Here is a 20,408-nt window from a genome sequence, read left to right as displayed (position 1 = left end):
CACCTCGTGGAAGCAAAGATCAGCTTCCTCAGTCCTGTCTTCTCTCATCAGAGAGAAAACCTGTGCCCTAAAACTGAACTTTTACACCCCTCTGAGTATGTTGAAACCCTGCTGCAGATAGCACAAGTATGTGGCTTCCCTCCACAGCCAGGAATCCAGCTCCACTTGATCTCAACAGATTTGGCTCCCCCAGAGTCAGATCTTCATGCTCTAAACATCCCCAGACCCCTTTCCAGAGCCATGTTTCAGCCAGGACTGTGAGCCCTGTCAGCTTCTTGGAAAAGTGGCAACACCATGGCAGAGCTAAGCGTTATCATATAGGTAGAGAAGAGCAAACTCAAGGTATTTGTGAAGCCTGGAGCCTGATCCCTATGGTTCCAGTTAGTCACAGATTTTTTTCTGGTTTCCCTCCGGTGCTGGTGGGACATACTGAGGGACTGACACTTTCCCAGCTAGCCAGTCAGCACTGGGGTTTGGGATCAGGCTGCATCTCTCCAGCCTTGGACGTCATCCAGAAAACAACAAAGCTGGGAACACACTGTGGATCACATTCACACAGGGATCAGTCCCACCTGGGAACACTCTTGGTACCAGATGCCCCAGTGCCACCACAGTGCACATGAGACATTCCCTCCTCAGGTGGGACATAAATCCCTTGGTGTTCCTATCTGTTCACATAGTACCCTGTGCCTACACAAGACACAGACACGAGTAACCCAAACTCCATGTCCTGTGCCTATTCTATCCTATGGCTGCAAACCCTCACATGTGGGGATACGCATGGCTCCACTGCACCCTGCAGGAGGGAGAGATGCCTGACCCCACCCCACTCTGCCCTCATGCAGATATGGACACCCATGACCCTGACATCCCAAGTCCTCCATGAAGGCAGGGACATCAGCAGTCCCAACCTCCCCAGTGCCCCATACAGGTGAGTGCCCTGAGCAGGTCAGGGCACTAGCCCTAATCCCTTGGTCCCCCATGCAGAAAGGGACACATAGCCCCATCTCATCGTCCCCTAAGCAGGAAGGGACACCAGTGGCCTGGCCACCTGGATCTCAAGGAGTGGGGAGCCACGGCCCCATCCCACCCGGTCCATCAAGTTGGCACAAAATCTGCGGCCCAACCCCTTCCATACACCACACAAGTGGGGACACGTATCCCATCACACTGTGGCCTCACTGTAAGAAAAAAAGAGGAGTAGCACAACCCCTTGACCCCTGCCACACCCCTGGAGACAGCCACATGCCTTAGCTCCCCCCGGGCAGAGGGGACAGGTGTACCCCGGATCCCTCGGACTCCACGTTGGCAAGGATAAGCATAGCTCCGATCCCTCATACTCCACACTGGACATGTGTGTCCCTGGCTCCTGCACCCCCGCACCCCCCACGCAGGTGGAACACGCGTGGAACCGATCCCCAGACCCCGCTCAGGCATCGACACGCGTGGCCCCGACCCCCAGCACCCTCTGGCCCCCCACGCAGGGGAGGACACGAGTCGCGGCACTCACCTGCCCGGCGGTGCGGAGGGCAGTGCGGCGGGGCGGGCCGCGCCGGTATTTACATAGGGCTCCGCGCCCGCCACCGCCTATAAGAACGGTGCGCGGGACGGTGCCACCCGAGAGCTGCCACTACTGCTGCCGCCAGCAGGTAGGTTGCTGGAAAAGGACCGCCGAGCCCCGCGCCGCCTCGCCCGAGCCCCGCTGCCCGCCACCGCCGCTCCCCGCTGGGGCGCCCTGATCTGGCCCCAGCCCTTCTCGGGCTCCGAGGAGCTGGTGCTCCCCACGCGGTTTTATGGGTCCCTGCTAGGTGAGTGTGGGGAGGAAAGGATGAATCGCCATCCTAAATTAAGTTTTTCCTTATCTCGATTGGATCCTTTTCCAAAGGTGGGAAAATAAAGAATGTCTCCACCCCTGAACTGTAGCACTAATCGCTCAGTTTCCAAGGGTGAGGGATGGGCTTTGGAAGCTTTAGTGGGAAATACCAACCTGCAGCCCCCAGCAACCCAGTCTAGAATTGCTGTTGACTCTGCTGCAAGGTTTGGGCTGGACTTCCAGCCTGACACATTCTATGGCAGGAAAATGTGATTTCTGTCAGTGGAAACTGCTAAGGTTTCAACAAACATTCTGCTTCCCTTGCCCTTCTCCCTTGCCAGTACAGAATATTTTAAACAAAAGATAAACGTCTTTTTTAAATGTTAATTTCTACTAAATGACTGAACTCTTCCTTGAAGACATCTCTCAACTTTCTCCATACGCTATCAGAGTCTCCATACACTGACAGAGGAGATGACAGGGGCTCTGGGGTTGCATGAATGTTTCTGCACTGTAGGATGCTTTCCAAGGTGCAGCAACTTCCATTTCTTCTGCCCTGATCTTCTGTGCGGGGATTCAAGCAAGAAAGGTTGGGCTGGCAGCAACATAAAGTACTGTTTCCCTGGGAACTCCCCCAAAAACCTCTCTCAGAAGTGTAGAGGAAATGCAGGCATCCTTTGATACTCTTTGAAAGTTAAAGTTACATTAAAATGGAAACATTTTCCATGCTATGTGCTGTGTTTTTGCTTCTTACTTGCTGCTTGTAGTTTGATTATTTTAATTTGCGAAGGGTTGGGTTTTGGTGAATGCAGTCGGGGAAAGCATTCCTTCCCTCTGGACACCTTTTGAAGTCAGGACAAAGACATAGTGGAAAGAGTGATATTCAAGCAATCAAGATTTAACTAGCTGTAGTCTAAGCGAGTTGTTTATTCCTGCTCTTACAGCCTCTCGGACTGTTTGTGGGTGCGTTTGCTGGTCTGGGAATCCTGCGACTGGACTTCAGCCTAACACTGGAACTCAGTTGTAGATCATTCTTGTCAGGTAATCCTAGTGGCTATGGTGCTGCAAGGCTGGCCCTCTCTGTGCTTAGCTGTCCAGGGAAATATGTTTGGAATAGTTACAGCAAAACAACGCAAGCCGAGCTTTATAAGCATGCTTGATGGCTCTGTTACTCTGGAACTGAGTGTCCAGATGAGAGCTGGAGCAGTTGTGAGCCAGACAATTTCCCTGCAAAACCAAGTATCTGTTAAATTGTTTGCTGTAATGGTCTGTGTTTCTTGACAGAGAGGTATTCTGAAACAAAGTATTGCTTTATGGATTGTGAAGTGACTTCAGCTGCCCCCCCAAAATTGATTTAAGATCCTTAGTGTAATTCCCTCCCACTTCTGGGGATTTGAGACTCGCAGTTCTGTGGCTGAATTGCTTTGGGTTGGATCTTACCTAAAAATATGATTATTACTGTTTTCAGAAAATAAGAATAAAAACAACTCCTCCATGCAGAGACAGAATGAAATTATGTTTGATCATGAGTCATATTAGCTCTGGCATTCCCTGACTTTTGAAGACTTCCCAGGGTAGTTACATGCAGAGATGCTATTAAATAAGGAAAATGAGAGGATGAAACATGTAATCGGTTTTGGTAGAAAAGATCTAATCCAGAAATGGGGGAAGTTCTGTAATTGCTAGGACTGAAGCGTTGGTGGGAGTTCAAAGTAATCAATGGAAATCGCACAGGTTGTCTGCCATTTGGTCTCTTGTAGCTCAGTCTCCTACACCCCGAGGTTTGTTCCTGATGCTTAAGTGCTCCAGTGCCTTGTGTTCTTGGACCACATCCCAAGACTGTACTTTGCAGTTCCTGGGAAAAGCCTCTGAGGAGAGGGGTGGAAATGGAAGTGATGGGTTTGCTCTGCTTGGCAGTGGTGCCCCTGGCTGGGATAATCCTGTTTCTGTGAAGTCAATGTTCTCGGTGGCTCCTTGTCATTTTGGAGAAAGGCTGCATGTGCCAGCTCAGAGGAGCAGTGCCTGCTGGCTGGCAGACTTCCTGGAAGGACACACCACAAAGCAGAAAGCCCTGACTGCATCTGCTGGAGGGAATGACCCAGCTTTGCCTGGGGAGGAGTTGCTCAGCAGGTTTCTGGGCTTGGGCTGCTCCCCACAGACAGCAGTTGTGGTTCCCTACACGGCCACGAGCCCCTTGGGCTGGCTAAGCACTAAACCAGGTGGCTCCTTTCCTTTCCTGAGGGCTTTGGGTACTACTCTGCTGGGCAGTATTTCACTGGGTCTATTTCCTTGCAGCGTCACGTTTCCTTGTCCCTCTGGAACAAGGAATTGAGGCCGCTCTTCCACAGCTGGTTCTTCTAGAGCTGAGCTGGAGCTGGTGACCACAGACTGGAGAAGCCAACGAGGCAGTCTGGGCCTGTGCTGCTACCACTTATCCCACCATTTCCTGCAGGTGCAGAATGACTCTCTTTGATGGCATCTACCCCTTCTACCTGCAGCAGAGGAAGAGCTTTGTGTTCGATGTCAGTACCATCATTGTGGTTATCGTCTTCCTGACGCTGGCTTCCACCTTCCTGCTCATCATCCCAGGCATCCGTGGACGGGTGGTGCGTGACCCTTCTTCTCCCAGGGATAAGCATCCACTCTCCGCATTTTGGATGCCAGGGTGACCCTGGCTGGCTCAGGGTGAGGTGGGAGGACAGTCAGGGGCTGTTCTCCATGCCTGACATCCCACCTCTCTCCATGCAGAGGCTGTACTGGATGGTCCGTGTTCTCTTCAGCCTGATGGTGGGAGTGGTGATTGTTGGTAAGTGCTGCACACCCCTCCAAGGGCAGTTCTGAGGGTAAGATTCAGCCCTGGGGCAGGGTCTGGGGACCATGAGTGAGTGGCTTGGCAGGAGCTGGTTCCCCTACCCCTGCTATGCAAAACAGCAATGCAGCTCTCAGGTGGGCTCCCTCACCATTTGAACCATAGAATCATAAAATCATTAAGATTGGAAAGATCACTAGGCTCATCAAGTCCAACTGTCAATTCATCCCCACCATGCCCACTAACCATGTTTCTCAGTGCCATATCTCCATGGTTCTTGAACACCTCCAGGGACGGTGACTCCACCACCTCCCTGGGCAGTGTGTTCCAATGCATTACCACTCTTTCAGAGAAGAAATTCTTCCTAATATCCAACATGAACCTCCCCTGGTGCAACTTGAGCCCATCAGCTCTCATTCTATCGCTGTTACCCAGGAGAAGAGGCTGACCCTCACCTCACCACAAACTCCTTTCAGGGAGTTGTTGGGAGTGATAAGATCTCCCCTGAACCATCCCAGCTCCCTCAGCTGCTCCCCAAAACACTCGTGCTCCCAACCCCTCACAGCTCCGTTGCCTGTCTCTGGACACACTCCAGGGCCTCAATGTCTTTTTGGCAGTGAGGGGCCCAACACTGAACACAGCACTGGAGATGCGGCCTCACCAGTGCTGACTGTAGAGGGACAGTCACCTCTCTGCTCCTGCTGGCTGCACTATTTCTGATACAAGCCAGGATGCCATTGGCCTTCTTGGCCACCTGGGCACACTGCCGGCTCATGTTCAGCTGATTGTCAACCAACAGCCCCAGATCCTTTTCCTCTGCGCAGCTTGCCAGACACACTACCCCAAGACTGTAGCAATGCCTGAGGTTGTTAGGATCAAAGTGCAGGACCCGGCCCTTTGTCTTGTTGAAGCTCATCCCATTGGCCTCAGCCCATCGATGCAGCCTGTGTAGATCCCTCTTTAGGGCCTTCCTGCCCTCAGGCAGATCAACACTTCCTCCCAACTTGGTGTAATCTGCAAACTTACTGAGGGTGCACTCAGTCCCCTCACCCAGCTCACCAATAAAGATATTAAACAGGGCTGGTCCCGGTACTGACCCCAACACAGGGACTGTGAGCACTTGGCATGCCCATGTGCACTTCTGAATCTTTGCTTGTTCTAACGGCACTGAGGAGCCCCATGTTCCTCCAGCTGCGCAGTCCGGTGCCAAGGGAGCGTGGATAAGGAGCTTGGACTGCAGCCAGACAAATTTGGAGCCTTGCAGTCATGTAGAGAGAGCAAGACAAAACAAAATACAGTCAGGATGGAAGTAGGGCATAGAGACTTTCCAAGGAGCAAGGCAGGAGATGAAGGAGAGAATTTGATTGGACAGGAAGCAGGAAATCTTCTGTAATTAATGGGACTGACACTTGTAACCAGCAAGGTCCAGGCTGTGGTCATCTCAAGTTTGAACAGAGCTGCAGGGTGTATGAGCAGCAGCTTCGGGGAGGGGAGGGAAGATGACAGGTGGGGAGAGCAACCAGTCCTGACCCTAAATCAAGGAAACTTTCCAGGAGCCCTCCAAGGACAGGCTTTAAAGGGCAGGGCAGATAACAGAAAACCACTTGGAGCAGGATGATGATGCACAACCTAAATGACAAGCCCCAATTCAACTCGAGGATAGAAGTAGATAGCTGGACTGTAACTGTCCATGGCACTCTGCTGCCTGACACATGGGTTATAGGGCCCAGTCTGCCTGTGGTGGTTGCCCTCTGCTTGGAAATGTCCAGGCACTGGGAGATGCTACCAGAAGTGCCAGGCTGCAGTTAGTGGAGGGGTGGGGACAGCAGCTTGCTCCACAGCCTGAACGAGTTCAGCCCTCACTTAGCCCTGGAGAACCATCCAGTGCTGCTCTCTGGACAAGGATGTATCCAGATCTGCTTGGTTACACAAGAGGAATTGATTGTTTTAAAGCCAGCATCAGGATTTCTGTCCAGAAGCAGCAGGGCACACTCAGTGCTGCAGCCAGGAAACGTCCCTGTGAAGCTGCTGCCGGATCAGTGCTCTCACAAGTTGACCCAGCAGTGGAGCTTACTTTCAGGAGGGTTGAAAGGTCTTTTTCAGCCTGAGATTCAGTCCTCACCCTTAATTTCAGCTCATATAATTGCCAGAAAGTTAAGTCCGCCACAAAGTGAAAGTGTTGCAGAAAATAAACTTTTTTTTCAGAAAAACATATAGCAGAAAGGATTCTGATTCTTCCTTCTCTCCCAGCCGAAATGACTAGCAGGAGCTGTGATGGCACTGACCACCCCTCTCCACCATTTCTATTCGACAAAAATTCCAGTGAATTTTTATTATTCACTAACAGTGTGATCAGCTGCTTAACAGGGAGCTTAATAATGGCAATGAAACTCACCCCTGCTGCTGAGGCTGAGGAATGGGCTCATTTCTGAGCACTGTCCCCAGGCGTCGCGGTGCTTGCCATGGTGAGCAGTACGCAGGGAAGTGCCGAAGAGGATGGCCAAAGCAGATTGAGGTCGTGGGGATCGGAGCTCCCCGCCTGCAGGACCGAGGGAGTGGATGCTGAGCGAGAGGAGGACAAGAGCTCTGCCAGGGCGTGGGGGCTGGTTGAAGCACGTCTTTGTGGCTGAGTCATCTCTCCTGCCCTTCTTACACTCCCTTGCAGTGCTGGAGCGGGAATGCAGCAGGTTGTGCTTGCCCCGGGTCCACCTTGAGCTCAGTAAAGCCCTAGAGCAACCCCTCTTTAACCCTAATCAAACTTTTTCTGTCAGTTGTCCAGTTTACAGGGGACTGGGAGAGCGGCTGGGTGACAGCAAACACCTCCTACAAGTCCTTCAGCCGAGCTGTGGTGAATGCGGACATCGGGCTGCACGTCAGCCTGGCGGGGGTGAATGTCACGCTGGTGGGTGAGTGCCATGTCCCTTTCTCTTCAGTCCCAGCTCTGTAGAGACCACAGCCATAGGAGGTCTCCAAGAGCTTTTTCGATGGCCTTGGTTTTTCTGGAGGCTCCTGGACCCCTCTTGTCATCAAGATACTCCTGGCTGTCAATGCCCATTCTACTGGGCCACAGCAGGACTTTAGTCCTCTTCCTCTGGCAGGAAACCCAGTGAATCAGGTCAATGAGACCATCAACTACAACGAACACTTTGCCTGGAGCTTTGATGCAGACTACGACCACAGCTATAGCGAAGGCCTGGAGAAGGGGCTGCCCAGCCCCATCCTCTACGTGGCGGAGAAGTTCACCACACAAAGCCCCTGCAACGTGCACAGGCAGTACCGCATCTCCAGCCACTATGCATCAGCCAGTCTCTGGTGAGGCCTTCTCTATGAGGACATGGCCTTGTTCCTAGGCCTGTCAGGGTGGTGAGTGGTGGGTGGCAATTGCAAACTGCTGTAAGGAAAGCCATGTGTGTGGAGGGGGCTCTCTGAGATCTCCTGTCAGACCACTGGCCCTGCGCTGTGTAGGAGCAAGAGCCCATGGACCACAGCTGAAGGCTTCCCCTGTGTCCTAGCTCCTGAGTCAAGTTCAGAGCTGCTGCAAACAGCTTATACCTACTTCTACAGGTGTCTCAGTCCCGTGTGCTGCTCTCTGTGGTCTGCCCTGCACCACACTTAGGTGGGCAGGGAGCTGAAGTGGTGTAGGTATGCAATCTGTGCTTTTGCATTTGGACATGGTAGTGTGAGCATTGCACATCTCCCTGCTCAGCCTGGGAGACCAGGGATCACTCCAGCCTGCCCACAGAGCTTCTTGACCTCATGTAGTGCAACCAAGACCCCAGATCTCTTCTCCCACCTGGAAATCCTCAGGTAGAGTGTCCTAGTCAGTGGCACTTGCACATCTTATCCATCGGTCTTCTCTTGTCTCTAGGGTGGCCTTTTGCACTTGGCTCCTCTCCAACATGCTCTTCTCCATGCCTGTCCTAGTCTATGGAGGCTACATGATCCTGGTCACAGGGGCCTTCATGATCTTCTCATTGCTCTCCTTCTCCACTGTGAGGAACTCTCTGATATGCCCAATCCAGTTTGGGACCACATCCCTGCGCGTAGGCTATGGGGGATCTTTCTGGCTCACTCTAGCAGTTGGTAAGTACAACAAGCTATATTAGGTCCCACCACCTGTGGGCTGTACAAGAGTCCCAGAGCTTTCTCCTCACCAGTGGAGGTGAGGGAGCTTGGGACTGCGGCTCAGTTTAGGCTCATCCTGTGTCTTGAAACAACAGCTCCCAGCAGAGTTATGGAGAGGGCTGGCAGAACTTAGAGATGCATCACTGTCTTGAGAGTGGTGGAGAGATTTTTAGCTCCTGAGTTGTAGCAATGCAAGGAATTGGGGATCGAATGCCTGGGTTTTAAGTCTTGTACTTGGATTTTATGGTAGTCAGCGTAGCGGCTGAAACCACCTCATACAGTAGAAGGCCATCTTCCTCAGCAGAAGGTGTCCCTTAGTTGGGGGCCATTAGGGGTAATTTCGGAGGGTTGAGGAGGAGACAGCGTACTGTTCATGAGTAGGGATATGGGGTGGGAAATGTGCTGATGTTTACAGGATTGCTCATGGAGAGAATGTTGTCTTCCAGGCTTGCTCTGTTTTGTGGCTGGGATCACTGTTGTTGCACTGCACTACTGCAACTCTGACCTACTGAAAACTTTCTTTGATCTCCATGAGGACAAAGCAGAGGATTACCAAGAGATGACTGAAGTGTACGTCAACCTTCAGTTCATGAACAGTACACTGTCTCCTCCTCAACCCTCCAAACTTACCCCTAATGACATCTAGAAGAAAATTTTTCCTATTCCTTACCTGAAGGCGGGCCTAAGAGTGCAGAGCATGAACCTTTCTTGATGTCTCCGGAGACTTATCTACCCATCTAGCTGCCTTTGAAGAGTGCACGAATCCATGTTAGGATGAAGACTTGCTCAGAACTACCTTTGCAATCCCTGATTGTCCTCTCCTGGACAAGGGCAGCTTTGCAGCGAGCTGGCACGCTGCAGGCTGTGTAGCTCAGATCTCCAGCAACTTGAGCTGCACACTCACCTGGAGATCCCTGTCTGAGGAGAAACGCCCGTTCCTGCTCTATGCCCTGCCACAGCTTGGTGCAGAGTGTTTCTGATGGCCAGTTCCCGTACCAGTGGGTGAGATTTCCCATAGTGGTAAGACTTCTCTTTGAGGGTGCCACTACTCCAACATCCAGCTATCAAACACGCTCGAATTTTCTTTCCCAAGCACTGATATCTAGTTCTAGTGTAGAACTTTAGATGTACCTAGGAAAGCCATGCACAGACCCAAACTCCCCCAGGCTGGATGCTGTGTGAGGCAGAGTAAAAAAACAGCTACAAAATTAAAGATTGAGCAAATATACCAAGGAGTTCGCCAGTGGGAATGTGGTGATGTGATTATTTTCACTTTCAAATTTGGGTTTTATTAGGTAAGAATTGTAGCCTAACACGGGACAAAAAGATGCCACGGGAAAGACGGGAGAGAGAAGAGTGCAATTACACCCATTCTCTTGGATGGGCTTCTTCCAAGTGGAGCACACTTGGGCTGGCTGGGCTTATCGCAAAATGCAGCCCTGAGTCAGCCCCAGCCTGCCTGTAGCCAGGGTGAAAAATTGAGTGCATCAAGTTGCATTATTACAAACAAAAGATGAACGCTGGCATTTAAACCCACTGGCCCTGTGAGACTTCCACTGGCACGTGCAAGGAGGTAGTCATATCTGGATGCTGAGAAAGGACTCTTGGTGTTTTGTTAGGTTGCTTTCTCTTTTCACATGATGTATGTGTTGCTTTGGTGTGATTTGTTGCTGGCAGGAATTACTGGTTTTAATAGTTTTTTATTGAAAACTACTTCTTGGAAACATTTTGGGCATTTTCTGGGGCTGGTTGCTTCAGTGGGAGCTGTGGGGCTTGTCTGCAGGCAAATGCCTGTGAGCACCAAGCAGTGGCATCCTTCCATGGGGTGGCTGTCCTGACAGAGGCACCCCCAGAAAGGATGAGATTCAGAATGGATAAAGGTTCCTTTGAGAAACTTTGGGGTTATGTGGCCCCTGGGCAGGTCCTGCCTCTTCATCCATCACAGGTCCCAGTTTCTTGGCTGAACCAAGATGCTGTAGGACAACAGGATATGAAGTAATTGCCAGCAAAGCCTTGGCTCCCAGCCCAGGCTCTTTCTGGTCCCATGCTATGCAGACCTGGCCTGTTGGACACAGGGAATCTGGCCAGACAGCCTGTGCCAACAAACGGAGCAAACACCATGAACTGTCCCTGGGGCTCTGCAAAGATCATGGTCCCTGTGCCTGAAGGCACACGGCGCCCTGAGACATGCGGCCACCATGCCACCTAGCAGGCACCAGAGCTGCCTGCTGCCCTGCCGCCAGGATGGGCTGCAAGTGGGGACACACTGGGAAAGGCAGAGGTTTATGAGGGCTGAATTTCCTTTCAATGGATAAAAGGCTTCTGTTTCACCTTGGATCTTTAGGCTGAAGCACCTAGTAGATGCCATTGGGAATGTCCTAGTTGAGGTTTTGCAAATCCAAGGAGTTCCGTTCTGACCTATTTTTGAACACCTTAAGGTCCTTGTTGAAGGTCTTTCCATCTGGAGTGGGATGGGACAAGCTGCCATGCCTAAGCACCCCTTCCCTGAGAGCCCTTCACAACGATCATCCCTCTGCTGGTCTGGGGATTGCTCTCATCAAGACCTCCTCATGTCCAGGGTCACTCCAACCTTCCCATATCCTGGTTGCTTATTTGCCTGGGGATTCTCTGATACTCTACTTACCATTCGCCCCTATTGCCCTGAGCTAATTAGCCACTGTCAGATGTCCCATATGGGGCCACAAAAAGGCTGTCACTTCTTCCCTTTCCTATGACCATCATGTCAGAGGATCAGCATATCCCCAGCCTGTTAGCACTCAGAGGGATTCTTTTACTGACATACAAGAGAAAGACCAGGTCTATCTTACTTTATTGAGACAGAGGGGACAGTTAGTGGGTACAAAACAGAAAAATGGTGTTGCAAAGCCTGCACAGAGTTAAAGAAATACACACCCTGCATGATCAAGGTACCTGCTAGCTGCCAGCAGCAGGAGTGGTTGGCCACATCCACCTGGGGTCTGTAGGATTACATCTTTGCATGCCCCATAACAAGTGGGTAACTAAGCAGCATGAAACCAAACCTCCCAGGTGCCCTCCTCTTGCAAACTGTTTACAGACACTGACTGTGGCACTGGGGCATGCACTTTCATTCCCTCCTCCTCCCCTCCTTCCCACCCACTGAAACATTTTATCTTCCTTTTAGAAGGCCACAAGAGTGTTGGTAAATCACATTTTGTGATCATTACTGATGTTTCTGCCTTTGACATCTGATGTGACATCTTTGACACCAAGGGAGCCTCCAAGATTTACTATCTCTGACATCCAGGGGGTCTCTAGGGTTTGGTATCTCTGACATGCAAGAATTCTGCAAGACTTGGTGCCTCCAACATTTAGGAAACCTCCATGGTTTGGCACTTCCAACACTGAAGATACCTCCAAGGTTTGGTTCAACCAACATCCTTCTAATTCACAAGATTACTTGCCAAACCATACTTCACTCCAGACCAAGAGCAGGTGCTGAATATGGGGGTACTTTAGTGCCCACAGCTCTGCTCACTCTTCTCTACCTGTTGATGGGAAGAGCATTGTTGGGCAGAGTGGGCTTCTTGAGGACCTTTTGGGGTGAATGTCCTATTGGGATGTGTATAGGGGTTGCTTCTCCTTTGCTTCATATTTATCCGTTTATTATATATATTTGATTACTCTCTAGTTTCTTTTGGTTTAGCTTCCACATCAAGGAGGGCTCCGAGGCTGTGTAGTTTTTGCCTCACAGCTTGGTGGCTGTCACCTCACAGAGCTCACCCAGGGAGACCATCAGCATGTCCTGCTCACAGGAGCTGGTCTCAGCTGGCAGATGGGACTTGTCCCACCCATCTACTTCTTCTTGCTTTCCCTCTTCCATGTTGAAGACAAGCTTCAGTTTCTGCGGGTGCACAGAGTTGAGGACGATCACACCCAGCCCCAGCAGCAGGCAGAGCAGCCCTGAAACACACAGCATGGAGAGATGCATTGGCCCCAAATGCACCTCAGGCCCATCCAGCCACAGACCTAGAGATGGGGGCCAGAGGGGATAGAGGCCAGTGGGATATGGCATCATGTGGGGGGTCAAGGGAAGGGATTATTTCCCTTCCCAGCTTCCTATAGCACCTCCACATATGGACACAGCTGGGCTCTCCAGTACAAAGAGAAGTTAATTAGTTGTGACAGAAGTCCCAGACAGTTAGGCCTAGAGCCCACCATGTATGGGGAATGACTGAAGGAGGTAGGTTTCTTTAGCCAGGAAGAGAGAAGCCTTCAGGAGGATCTAATTGCCACCTTCTGCCAGTGTGTGGAACAGCCATGGGACAAACCCTGAAAGGTGGAGAGGACCATCCGTGGTCCTGAAAGGCAGAGAGTTGATGCATGGGGACATCAACTGGAAGCCTGAACAAGGCCCTAGACAACCTGATGAGGCTTTGACATTAATCCTGCTGCATGAGAGATCTCAGATGGCCCCTCCAGGCCAAGTGTCTCCCTGGTTTTATGACTCAGGATGCAGATGATTTTGGTCACTCGTATGAGTGGATGAAATACCACTGGGGCATTATTGCTGCAGGAACGGAGACAAAAAGCCCCAGCTAAGCACTCACCTGTTGTTAATGTCAGCCAAAAGGATCCACCGTAATCTGTTTTCAGGGAGGCTGGCCCAAACTGCATGGGACACTTTGGGATGTTCCTCACCGTGACGAAGAAAAGCAGTGAGAAAAGCATCAGCACGGCAGTGAGCAGGAGCATGTAGCCACCATAAAGGAGGACAGGCATGGAAAAGAGCAGGATAGAAACGATCCAGGTGCATAAGGCCATCCTACAAAAGGATCACAGAACTGAGCTGAAGGCACTGCATGTGAGCATGTCAGTTCCTGCAGTGGTGAAGAGGGCTCTTCATACCTGGGGGCATTCAGCACTGAACTACTTGAGACTCTGATATGGTTACTCTGAGCAGGGGGCTCGAGTGGAGACCTCCAGAAGCCCCCTTCAAATTGTATCTTTCTCTGACCCTGTGGTCCTTCATAACTGGCCAGCCCCAGGTGTTTCCTATCTATTCAAAGGGAAAAGGGCAGCCAAGGAGACCTGTTTAGGAAGAATCAAACCGCGAGCCCTGCCCACATCTGATTCAGCAGCTGGAGTGAGCCCAGCTCTTAGCCTTGCCCTGTGTGTAGGGCTTGGATTTAGCTTACTGGGGAAGTGAGTCTAAGAAATTGTTCTGAATCCAAGAACAATAAGGCAGAATCATTTTAAATCACGTCTTTGCCTTCAGATAACCAGCTTCTCAATAACAGAGAGGTTTGGGCATGGCCAGTTATTTTTGTTGAGCGTGAAGAAGGAGACATGGGCTGGGCCTGGCTGCTGACACACCTGTGAGGAATGCCAAACCACGCTTCCTGGCAGCATCTTTCCCACAACCTCTGAGACCTTTCTACCTACAGCTGAGCAGAAGTAGAACTGACTGCTTGCCCCATCTTACCACAGCGTAACAGATGCGTAGCGGCTGGAGATGCGGTACTGCCTGTGCACGTTGCAGGGGCTTTGTGTGGTGAACTTCTCCGCCACGTAGAGGATGGGGCTGGGCAGCCCCTTCTCCAGGCCTTCGCTATAGCTGTGGTCATAATCTGCATCAAAGCTCCAGGAAAACTGCTCACTGTAGTTGATGGTCTCATTGACCTGATTCACTGGGTTTCCTGCCAGAGGAGGAGGACTAAGGTCTTCTCCCAGACTTGGAGGCAACTGCAAGATTTCCTACCACAAAGGCCCACTGTCTGGGTGGACAGTGGCCAAACTTGTGTCCAATCTCTTTGGGTTGCAGTACATACTCACCCACCAGTGTGATGTTCACCCCCGCCAGGCCGATGTGCAGCCCAATATCTGCATTCACCACGGCACGGCTGAAGGATTTGTAGGAGGTGTTTGCTGTCACCCAGCCGCTCTCCCAGTCCCTGGTAAACTGTATGGCTGTAAAGATGAGGGATTAGCCATGTCCTGGTGGCCAGACATCTACGGAAAATGTATGCTGGAAGGACATACTGTGAGTGTCACTATGGCCCAAACAATATTCCAAGGGCAAGGCCTGGTTTATAAGCAGGATTGTGAGCAGAGAGGCATGGTGCATGCATGTCCCTCCCCCAGCACCTGCTCACTTCCCCAGGAGCCCCATTTGGGATTGTTTCTCCCCATGGTCAGCTCAGTTCCCAGCCGTAGAGGCACTGGGGCTTGTGTGTGAACACCATCCAGGCACCGATCCTCCTCTAACTACTGCCAGTTTGTCTGGGTCTCCTGGCAGATGGGAAACCAGTAGTGGTCCACCAGCCTTTGGAGAGGAGGTGACTGAGTGTCTGTGCTTCCTATCATTGCTAATCCAAGAAGCCTTTAGACATATGATTTGAATTTCAGGTAGTGGAGCCAGGAGTTGGACGAGATGACCCTTGTGGGTCCCTTCCAACTCGGGGTATTCTGTGATTCTATGATTCTATGATTGTCCTGCTGGGCTCAGATCCTGGGCACAGAAGTGGGTTGGTCTTCCCTGTGAGCTCATCTTGCAAGATGGACTCAGCAGTTTTGTTCATCCCCCCACCTTGCTCCTCCATGCTCCACATCTTGTCCATCCTTGCATTTCCCCATCTGTCTCTGAAAACCCTGAGACCCCCATACTCACTGAGGACCACTGCTCCAATGAAGAGGCCTGTCACCACCCGCAGGAGCCAGAAGAGCCGCTGCAAGTGGAAAGCAGAGTTGGGGACATGCTCAGGTTTTGTGACATGGGGCTCAGCTTTGAGTAAGTCCCACCAGAAATAGGCCCCTCTCTCACTTGGTGGGCAACCCCATGGGCTTCACAGGTGAGTAGGACAGAGGAAGGACCCATGGCTTGGGCATCCCTTCCATGTAATGGGCAACATGGAGGCTGAGGCAGAGCTAGAAGATCAAACCAACCCATTCGAGAAAACTGTGCCCATCCCCTTTCTGGGAAGGATATAGACACTCCCTTTAATAGTCCTGAGTTGAAGTTTCCACACGTATCCAAAACTTACGTGTTTCAATGTGTTGGAAGCTGGCCACAGCTGGAGACAAAAGCAGTTTGGAGGTTTTCTGGGTGGGAAATGCCTCTCCAGCAGGCTTGTGGCATGCAAGAGCAGTAGTGTCGGGGCTAGGTGAGTTTGCCTGGCATCCCCAGGGGGCTCAGTGAGTGGTGCTGAGGCATGCACACTGCACACCATCTGTTTTTTTGGGGATTCAGGAAGGTGGAGCAAGCCCTTTGTGCCTCACCCAGTGAAATCATTCAGGCTAATCTAGCCAAGAGCTTGCCAAGCTCAGATCTGGGCCAACTGTAAATTTGGGATGGTGAAGTCTGGCCTCTCCAGTATGGGAGCTGGGCTGGAGCTCATCCCCGTATCTGGTATCCCTCAGCCCCAGCCATCAGCAGGTCACTGCCCCAGGCCTGCTGTAGATGCAGGGAAGGAGGTGGCACTCAGGCTCTATCCAGCATAGGGCTGAGCTCCCCTGGCCCCTCCACTTACCCCTTTGCCCCGGATGCCTGGCAGGATGATGATGGAAGTGGCCAGTGCAGAGAGGAAGACGGAGACAATGATGGCCCAGGTGGTGTCGAAGGGGAAGCAAGCATTGGTGCCAGGGTAGAAGGGGAAGGAGCCATCCCACAGAGTCATCCTGTTGCTTAAGGGGTGGAAATCAGAACTGAGAGCCTCTGGGAGCACACCACTAATGGATACGTCATCTGCCCATACTTCCTCTGACCCAGTCTGCCCCGCAGAACCATCTCCTGCTCCTGTCCCAGGGTGTTGTGCACCACCTCTAGTGCCCACCTCCAGGGAGGGTGGGGGTTCAGTGGTTTGTGCCAGTCCTTCTGAATGGCCATCCCTCCCTCTTTGCCTCTGTACAGGGGCAAGCACCTCGATCTCTTTCTATGGGATAACTCACCATCGCGAGTTGAAGGGCCCCTGGGAGCCCTCCCCATTCCCCCCAGGGCACATCCAAACTGCAGGGATCTCTGTTGCAGTGCCTGGATATGCTCTCAGGTTTGTTTTGGCCAAGATGCTGCCCGACAACCCTGTCCGTGAGAGACCAGTCAAGCAGAAGACCCTGCACCCCATGCAGCTCTTACCTCTGCTGCAGTCGATGCTGGAGCACCCGCCGATCCCCTGGGCCAAAGGCTGCTCTGAGCTGCTGCCTTAGCCTGCCCACGCTGCCTCCGGGGCTACGGGCGAGAAGCCAGCCTGGCGTGTTTCTTCCCGAATTTGTATGCTGTGTCCCGCCTCCTCCAACACTGCTGCCAAGCCCCAAGACAGGCAGGATGCAAGGAGTGAAGGGCTGGCATGGCGTCCCATGGAGTTGCAAAAGTGAGAGGTCCTGGGGGGCTTTGCCTTCTTTTCCTCCATTTTTCCCATAAAAAATCCAGCAGGTTTTTTTATGGCAGGAAGACACTGGGGCTGCCAAGCTCCTTGGGAAGGCAGCAAAGTTCTTCAAAGCCCCCATTAGTGCCATTGTCCCAATAAAATGCATTATCCAGCACAGCATCCTGTCTGGGGATGGCTACCACTATTGACCATGTGCCAGACTCCATCGCCAGGGGAATTTTCCAGGCAAGGTCCCCTCCAAACTCTTGGTCACTAGGCAAGGTGACACAGCTGACACAGCAGCTGGACAGGTGATCAGCAGAGTGATGATGACAGATCTGAAGGGGTTGAAGCCCCATTACACAGAAGATGCTCAGGTTACTAACCTAGGTGCAATGCAGAGATCATGGAAAATAAGGCTTTGAGGATTTGTTTTCATTCTTTGGCATTTTGGTTAGCCTAAGCGGGTTGTGTTGATGCAGAGAGGTCCCAGTGTGACAGAAATGTTTAGGGGCTTTCCTCTAAAGCTGGAACTATTTCTGATGTCCTTCCTTGGGCTGGGAGATCCCTGTTCCTCCCATGATGAATAGGTGCAGCACACTCTTGGACATTTTTTGCTGTCTCAGCACTTTATGGTGGTGGATGGCCTGGCTGGGCACCCTGAAAAGCTGTGCTTCCCACCTCTTGGCAGAGGGAGCTCATGCTTAGCAGGAAATTAGGCATTTCTGCACAAAGTTGGCCATTTCCCTTCAAGTCCCAGAGTGGTGCTACCCAGCTTGGTGCAGGCAATGGTTGGATGTGGAGTCAGTGCCAGCGTTTGAGTGCAAGGATGCTGGGGGAGTGCCCAGGGTTGCCCTGGTTTCCTACCTCTCTGCCTGCAAAGCACTGTAGACTTTGCTCCACCAGGCTGCACATCAAACCCCACTGCCCTGGAACAGGGATTTCCCCATGGGGTGGGAGCTGATGGTCTTTGCATAGCCTCTTCTCCCTGGAGAAGAGCCCAGACAGATGGAAATGTCATCCTTCTTCAAAGACCCCATCCTCAGCAGTGATGGAAACACAGTGTGGACGTGGCAGGGAAGTGCTACACATCTCTGGACTGCTGATGGGGTCATGGGAAAAATGTTGGTTTTGCCCTTCACCAGCACTCTGTATCCCTGATGAATTCTTATGGGAAGCCTGAGGCCATGATGATAACTCAGACTTGCTTTTTTCCCTCTCTTTTCAATTTTCTCTAGCCATTTCTCTGCTTTGCCCTGCTCTCAGTGATGGACAGCGTGACTGGGATGAATCACACCATCCAGGGAAAGAAGTGGGGGTGATGGGAGCAGCCCTTCTTACACAAGCAGCTTCATTGTCTCTCATGGTGCTGAGAGCCAAGATGGGGATGGTGCAGGACATGTCTGGGCAAGGAGGTGGCTTTGGGGGTGCAGTGGGAACCCAGAAGACCTCCAGTGGGGGTCTGTGCCCAGCCCCTTGGTGCCAATGGTGGAGTTAGTGTCCAGGAGCCACTCTGCCCCACTGGTTGTCCCCATTGCCCCTCAGTCCCGTTCTTGAGCATAGATACTTCATCTGGCATCAGGCTGGGGCTCTGCTGAGGTGGAGCCCACTCAATGTCTCCCCACCCAACATCTGTTGCTGGAAGAGGTCTGGGTGGCAGAGGGAAAGGCTTCCCATTGGCCAGCCCATGTGAAACTCTATTGAGATTTTCCCAACATGGGGTGCCCACCAGATGAGAAAAGGTGCAGCTGCCATAGAACATTGAAGTTGATGGGGATCCAAAGACGCTGTGGATCCAAAGATGGGGGAAAAGGCCAGACGTCCCAGCATGTGAGACCTGTAAAACAAGTTTGGCTGAGAGGACAGGGCATGGCATGGCTTCTCTCCCCTCCCTGTGACTGCTGCCTGGCTCAGCTCCTGACTTGTGGCCTCCATCCTCAGCAGATTTATCCCAGCACTGTCCAGCAGCATGGTTTGGGGAACAGAGTGATCACACCTCCAACCTTCGTCATCCTACAGATCATATTCCTGCCCACCCACTTCCTGGGGCGTAATCCTGAAGACATAGGGAGCAGCTTTGACCAAACACCCGCCTCTTCCACCATCCCCAGCTCCTGCCAGCTCTACCTACTGCCTGACCTTACTGGCTTGAGTACTGCCATTGACCAGAGAGAGGAGAAATGCCTCAAAGTCATATCTCGCTCTTAGGGCTTCACTTTCTCTGTCTCTGTGATTACACTCCACATTCAGGAGTCTGATAAACTAGGCTCATCTCTTACTGGCCCATGAGCTGGGGATGCCTAGAATGTCAACAGTAAGGCAAGCCAGCTTGGATTGTTCTATTGTTCATCTTAGTGCAAAACCCTGGAAGCAAGAACAGGATCCTGTGCAGGGCCAGAAGCGGAACAGGTACAAATGCTTGGAGATGTGTCCTTGCTCTGGGAAAAGTCAACCACTGCACCAAGATCTTCCTGAGCAATTACTTTGCTCCAAGGAGCACTGAGCATGAATAGAGGAAAGTGGTCAGGTGACCAAGTTGGGTGAGGGCTGGGATGGGGGCAGAAGTAGTCTGTCAGTGAGTAGGATCACCATAGGATGCTGGGTGCTGCCATCCTCCTAGTGAGAACTGACACAGGAGGGACTTGAACTATACTTTCAGGAATCCTTCATCCAGAAACTGTGTTGGGTATCCAGCGTTCTGCTCCTTCCAAGAGCCATCAAAACTGTAGGAGAGGAATGGGTCACCTATGGGACCTTCAGAGGTGCGTGCCAGAAACATCATTGTGCTTGGGGCTGATTGACCATCACAAGCCCCAGCCCCATTCAGGTTCTCAGCATGTGCTCTTGGAGCTCCAGGGCACAGAAACCTGGCTACCTTCCTTAGTATCTCCATCCTTACCCAGAGACTCTATGTCTTACCCTATGGGAATTGCAAACAGTGCCCATATTGAATAAGGAGTTGCCTTGAAGTGGATTTTACTGCCTCAGCTTGGAGAATCCCTTCCAGGGGTTCAGTTTGACGTCGTAAGAGGGAGTTGACCCTTCTCTAGCTTTTCTAGGTCTTGTTAATGATGTACTGCATGATAATTAGCACTTTCATCCCAGGCTACAATTTAGAGAGAAGCTTTCTCTCTTAATCCCTGTTTTTAGAGGCCTGATGAAAGTGATATCCATTTTTTCCATGGAGTTCCTGTGTCTAACATCTCCACATCTTCCTTGAAATTAATGCACAGAGCTGTACTACCCAACCTTGGATGAAGGTCTCTGCCTGAGCACACGAGTACTCTCCATCCCAGATTCTTATTGTAGATAGGAGATT

General features: G+C 51.7%; 2 protein-coding genes across 2 annotated transcripts; one reads left to right on the top strand and one right to left on the bottom strand.

The window, feature by feature from the left end:
• Positions 4,273–9,472, top strand: LOC110404014 (dual oxidase maturation factor 1-like). Its single transcript, XM_021407886.1, has 6 exons — positions 4,273–4,419; positions 4,562–4,619; positions 7,394–7,528; positions 7,721–7,934; positions 8,491–8,705; positions 9,194–9,472. Exons 1-6 carry the CDS (start codon positions 4,273–4,275, stop codon positions 9,391–9,393), a joined length of 969 nt encoding a protein of 322 aa, XP_021263561.1. The 3' UTR covers positions 9,394–9,472.
• On the bottom strand, positions 11,867–16,454 carry LOC110403930 (dual oxidase maturation factor 1-like). The gene is made up of 6 exons (XM_021407699.1): positions 16,256–16,454; positions 15,397–15,454; positions 14,562–14,696; positions 14,212–14,425; positions 13,337–13,551; positions 11,867–12,689 (listed from the first exon to the last, which is right to left on the bottom strand). The coding sequence occupies exons 1-6, from the start codon at positions 16,400–16,402 to the stop codon at positions 12,475–12,477; spliced, it is 984 nt and encodes a 327-aa protein (XP_021263374.1). The 5' UTR covers positions 16,403–16,454; the 3' UTR covers positions 11,867–12,474.

This window comes from Numida meleagris, chromosome 9 (assembly GCF_002078875.1).
Source record: "Numida meleagris isolate 19003 breed g44 Domestic line chromosome 9, NumMel1.0, whole genome shotgun sequence".
In the NCBI taxonomy this organism is placed as follows: Eukaryota; Metazoa; Chordata; class Aves; order Galliformes; family Numididae; genus Numida; species Numida meleagris.
This window is presented reverse-complemented; position numbering and strand designations above follow the sequence as displayed.

Excerpts from the sequence above, each read along its gene's own strand:
- LOC110404014 (XM_021407886.1), top strand. The coding sequence starts at position 4,273 with ATGACTCTCTTTGATGGCATCTACCCCTTCTACCTGCAGCAGAGGAAG. Across the intron at positions 4,420-4,561 it reads CAGGCATCCGTGGACGGGTG|AGGCTGTACTGGATGGTCCG; the intron begins GTGCGTGACCCT and ends CTCTCCATGCAG. Across the intron at positions 8,706-9,193 it reads CTGGCTCACTCTAGCAGTTG|GCTTGCTCTGTTTTGTGGCT; the intron begins GTAAGTACAACA and ends GTTGTCTTCCAG.
- LOC110403930 (XM_021407699.1), bottom strand. The coding sequence starts at position 16,402 with ATGACTCTGTGGGATGGCTCCTTCCCCTTCTACCCTGGCACCAATGCT. Across the intron at positions 14,697-15,396 it reads CATTGGAGCAGTGGTCCTCA|CCATACAGTTTACCAGGGAC; the intron begins GTGAGTATGGGG and ends TCATCTTTACAG. Across the intron at positions 12,690-13,336 it reads TTGGCTGACATTAACAACAG|GGCTGCTCTGCCTGCTGCTG; the intron begins GTGAGTGCTTAG and ends TGTGTGTTTCAG.